Source organism: Borostomias antarcticus (assembly GCF_949987555.1).
Source record: "Borostomias antarcticus genome assembly, chromosome: 6".
In the NCBI taxonomy this organism is placed as follows: Eukaryota; Metazoa; Chordata; class Actinopteri; order Stomiiformes; family Stomiidae; genus Borostomias; species Borostomias antarcticus.
Window position 1 is genome coordinate 12,760,154 of NC_140239.1, and position 5,000 is coordinate 12,765,153.

The window sequence follows — 5,000 nt, forward strand, 5'->3', positions numbered from 1 at the left end:
GTTTCTGGAAGACCATCAGACACCACAGGAAGGGAAGGCGGGGGACCATCCAAGCTGTATACAGCAAGGAAGGGACACTGCTGACCTCAACTGAGGAGGTTGTTGAGTGTTGGAAGGAGCACTTTGAGGAACTCCTGAACCCGACTAACCCACCCTCTACGATCGAGGCAGAGCCGGAAGATGATGGGGGGTCATCATCAATTTCCCTGGAGGTCACTGATGTAGTCAAACAACTCCACAGTGGCAAAGCCCCAGGGACTGATGAAATCCATCCAGAAATGAGCCAGTTGAGGTGGTTCGGGCATCTAGTGAGGATGCCTCCTTGGCGCCTCCCTAGGGAGGTGTTCCAGGCGTGTCCGGCTGGGAGGAGGCCGTGGGGTAGACCCAGGACCAGGTGGCGGGACTACATCTCCGCACTGGCCTGTGAGCGGCTAAAGATTCCCCAGGCAGAGCTGGTTGATGCTGCTAGAGAAATTGATGTCTGGGGGCCCCTGCTGGAACTGCTTCCTCCGCGACCCGACCCCGGATAAGCGGATGACGGTGGATGGATGGATGGATGGATTCTAGGAATAGAAAGAAATATTCATTGCAGATTAGGCTTCGGTTTCACTGGATTTTATTTTTTATGTTTACTTGATTTCTTCACTTTTTTAACTTCCTTTTTTAACTTATTTTATTGTGTTTTATCTCCCATCTTATTTTCCATGCTTTTATATGAAGCATGTGCATGTAATGTCCTTGTTGTAAAGCACCTTGAGTTGCATTTTTGCATGAAAGGTGCTATACATAAAGTTTATTAGTTTTATATTATTATTATTATTAACAGCTCTCTTTGTGGACTGTGGTGATGTAAAACATAGCTCTGGTACAGTAGGTAACACTAATCAGTGGATGTAGTTTTCTCTGCCATTATTAATTAATTAATTAATGAATTAATGAATTAATTAATTCATTCATTCATTCATTCATTCATTCATTCATTCATTCATTCATTTGTTCATATCCTTCATTTGATCTTTAATGTGTTCATTCATTCATTCATTTATTCATTCTTTCGTTCATCCTTTCATTCAATTATTCATTAATTCGTTCATCCTCTCATCCATCCATCCCTTCATTCTGGCTGCAGGTTCTCCTGGCGTCCGCCGTGGTGGTGGCAGCCTTCTCCACGGGCCTGATGCACATCGAGCTGACCACCGACCCCGTGCAGCTGTGGTCCGGCCCCAACAGCCGCGCCCGCCGGGAGAAGGACTTCCACGACCAGCACTTCGGCCCGTTCTTTAGGACCAACCAGCTGATCCTGACGGCGCCAGGGCGGCCCGGGTACCACTACGACTCGCTGCTGTTCGGCAAGCAGAACTTCAGCGGCATCGTCTCCAAAGACCTGATCATGGAGCTGCTGGCGCTGCAGACACGCCTCCAGGTGAGGCTCCACCCCCATGGGGAGGTGTCGCGTCGTCTGCGCCCCTGACACATACAAAACCAGCTCTGATAAAACATGTCTGCTTGGTTGTTTATCAACGTGGGGCGGCTGTGGCTCAGGAGGTAGAGCGGATCGTCCAATGACTGCAGGGTCGGCGGTTCGAATCCCAGCTCCTCCTGTCCACATGTCGAAGTGTCCTTGGGCAAGACACTGAACCCCAAATTGCTCCCAATGAGCAGGCTAGCACCTTGCATGGCAGCTGCCGCCATTGGTGTGTGAATGTGTGAATGAGAGGCCATGGTAAAGCACTTTGGATAAAAGGGATATATACTGTACTGTCCATTTACCATTGAAGTCAGAAAGCCAAACCATGAGACACAGAACCAAACCCCACTCTACTCTGCAGAACATCGAGTTCTGGTCGGAGGACCTGAACCGCACAGCCAGTCTGAAGGACGTTTGTTTCGCACCCCTGAACCCCACCAACCCGGCCCTGACGGACTGCGCAGTCAACAGCCTGCCCCAGTACTTCCAGAACAGTCTGGACAACCTGAACGCCAAGCTGAACATGACGGAACATGGAGTCACCAAGGAGGTGGACTGGAGAGACCACTTCATCTACTGTGTCAAGTGAGGCTGATGATCAGAGTTATCCGTCTCTCTTTCTCTCTCTCTCTCGTAGTAGTGGATGAGGCTGGGTATGACAACCACATGACCTGTTTGATTGGAAATGTTGACAATTGTCTGTCTCTCTGTCTCCCTCTCTCTCCCTCTCTTTCTCCCTCTCTCTCTCCCTCTCTGTCTCTCTCCCCCCCCTCTCTCTCTCCCCCCCCTCTCTCTCTCCCCCCCCTCTCTCTCCCCTCCCCCCCTCTCTCTCCCCTCTCCCCCCTCTCTCTCTCCCTCTCTCTCTCTCCCCCCCTCTTACTCCCTCTCCACTCCCCCCCCTCTCTCTCTCTCTCCCCCCCTCTTACTCCCTCTCTCCCCCCGCCCCCCTCTCTCTCTCTCCCTCTCTCTCTCTCTCCCCCCCTCTTACTCCCTCTCTCCCCCCGCCCCCCTCTCTCTCTCTCTCTCTCTCTCTCTCTCTAGCTCTCCTCTGTCCTTCCAGGACATAACAGACCTGAGCCTGAGCTGCATGGCTGACTACGGAGCTCCAGTCTTCCCCTTCCTGGCTGTGGGAGGATACGACAGTGAGTGGAGGACACACACACACACACACACACACACATGCTTAGACACACACACACACACTCACACACACACATGCTTAGACACATACACACACACCTACACACACATACATACACACACACCTTCTGCAGGAAGGAGCAGAAGACTAAGCTTGTTGGTTGTCTCCTCTCAGATGAAGACTACACATCTGCTGAGGCTCTCATCTTGACCTTCTCCCTCAACAACTACGGCAGAGATGACCCCCGGTTCGGCGTGGTGCTGCAGTGGGAGCAGCGCTTCCTGGACATCGTGCAGGAGTACCAGAGGAGCCCCGACACCAACTTCACCTTCGCCTACATGGCAGAGGTGAGTGCCAGGGTGGCAGAGGGCGCTGTTTTGAAATGACGCTCCTGTGACGCTTGCTTTGGCTAACGGGAGAGAAACACTCGAATATACGACCATGAGGGGGGAGCTGTGGCTGACTTAGAACGGGCCGTCCAGTGACTGGTGGGCGCAGTAGATATGCATGCCAGGACAGCGCAGTGTGAAAGGAGGGGTAGACCCAGAGCAGTATTTTTGGTATTTAAAATTAGCCAAAATGTAAAATAACACAGTAAAAACGTCCCCGTCCCCCTCTGGCTGGGACCCCTGCGGACCCCTGCTGTCAGGTTGACAGGGTCCGAGGGAAACGCGGACAGACAGAGAGTTGCTCTTTATCATGTTGGATGTACAGCCGTGTCGTAAGTGACTCATGTCCTGTACATAGCTACAGGGTACATGCAGGTGATGCTCTGCCACTAATCTATGTTGGTAGTTGACTGATAGAGTTCAGCTGTTCTTACAGGTCTTCTAAAGGGCTGTAAACCTGTGGCCTCTTACCACTCCTCTTTGTTTATCTAGTTCACTGAGAGCTGCTATTATAACAGCTACAGGGCACTAAAACTGTGACCTGTCTCTCTCTCTGTCTCTCTCTCTGTCTCTCTCTCTGTCTCTCTTATCTTTCCTCATGTCTCTCCCTCTTCGCACTTTATGTAACTATCTGTTTTCTCTGTCAACTCACTCCATCTCTTTCTCTCTCTCTCTCTCTCTCTCTCTCTCTTTCTCTCTCTCTCTCTCTCTCTCTCTCTCTCTCTCTCAATTCAATAAATCTTTATTGTACCTGGAGGAGAATGCAGTTTAAAAACAAACCTACACCAAAAACACATAACACTGTACACAAACAAGTAAGCATGTGAACAAAGTCCATGAGTACTATAAAAGAAATTGCTCTCTCTCTCTCAAATTCAAATTCAAATGAGCCAATTACAAATTGTAAACACATCTCTTCTTTCAGGTGTGTTCCCACATACCCTGAAAACTGCAGTCATCAAGCCACTCTTAAAAAAGAATAATCTAGACAGCTCACAAATGAACAATTATAGGCCCATATCAAACCTCCCATTTCTAAGCAAAATAATTGAAAAGGTTGTTTTCCAACAACTGAATAACTTCCTGGCACTAAGTAATGGCTTTGATGTCTTCCAGTCAGGATTTCGACCACATCACAGCACCGAGACTGCTCTAATTAAGGTATTTAATGACATCCATTTAAACACAGATAATGGCAAAATCTCAGTCTTAGTATTACTGGATCTCAGCGCTGCGTTCGACACGGTAGACCACAACATACTACTAGGCCGACTGGAAAATTGGTTGGGAATTTCTGGTACAGTGTTAGATTGGTTTGAATCCTACTTAAAGGACAGGGATTATTTTGTGTCTATAGGCAATTACAAATCTGAGCTGACAAAAATGACCTGTGGAGTTCCCCAAGGCTCCATCCTGGGGCCTCTTCTGTTCAACATTTACATGCTCCCACTAACTCAAATTATGGAAAACAACAAAATATGTTACCATAGCTATGCAGATGACACACAAATTTATATCACTATATCACCAGGAGACTATAATCCCATACAAGCGCTGAGTAAGTGCATTCAACAAATCAATGATTGGATGTGCCAGAACTTTCTCCAACTAAACAAAAATAAAACTGAAGTAATTGTCTTTGGAGCCAAAGAAGAACGATTAAAAGTCAGTGCTCAACTTCAATCAGTAATGCTAAAAACCACAAACGAAGCCAGAAATCTTGGTGTAGTCATGGACTCAGACCTGAATTTCAACAGCCACATTAAGTCAATTACAAAGTCAGCCTACTATCACCTGAAGAATATATCAAGGATCAAAGGATTTATGTCCCAGAAGGATTTGGAAAAACTTGTCCATGCGTTTATCTTCAGTAGACTCGACTACTGTAACGGCATGTATACAGGTCTCTCTAAAAAATCGATCAGACAGCTGCAGCTGATTCAGAACGCTGCTGCTCGAGTCCTCACTAAGACTAAGAAAGTGCACCAGTACTAAGGTCTTT

The 5,000-nt window shown here is 48.0% G+C and overlaps 1 protein-coding gene across 2 annotated transcripts in view; it reads left to right on the forward strand.

Annotated features, from left to right (window-relative positions):
- npc1l1 (NPC1-like 1) overlaps nucleotides 1-5,000 on the forward strand; it is a 38,613-nt gene that overhangs the window by 4,311 nt on the left and 29,302 nt on the right. For both annotated transcript variants that reach the window (XM_084439950.1, XM_084439951.1), the window contains 4 exons: nucleotides 1,130-1,423; nucleotides 1,830-2,053; nucleotides 2,510-2,610; nucleotides 2,784-2,956. In XM_084439950.1, coding sequence (XP_084296076.1) covers nucleotides 1,130-1,423; nucleotides 1,830-2,053; nucleotides 2,510-2,610; nucleotides 2,784-2,956 — 792 coding nt within the window. The remainder of the gene's footprint in view (nucleotides 1-1,129; nucleotides 1,424-1,829; nucleotides 2,054-2,509; nucleotides 2,611-2,783; nucleotides 2,957-5,000) is intronic.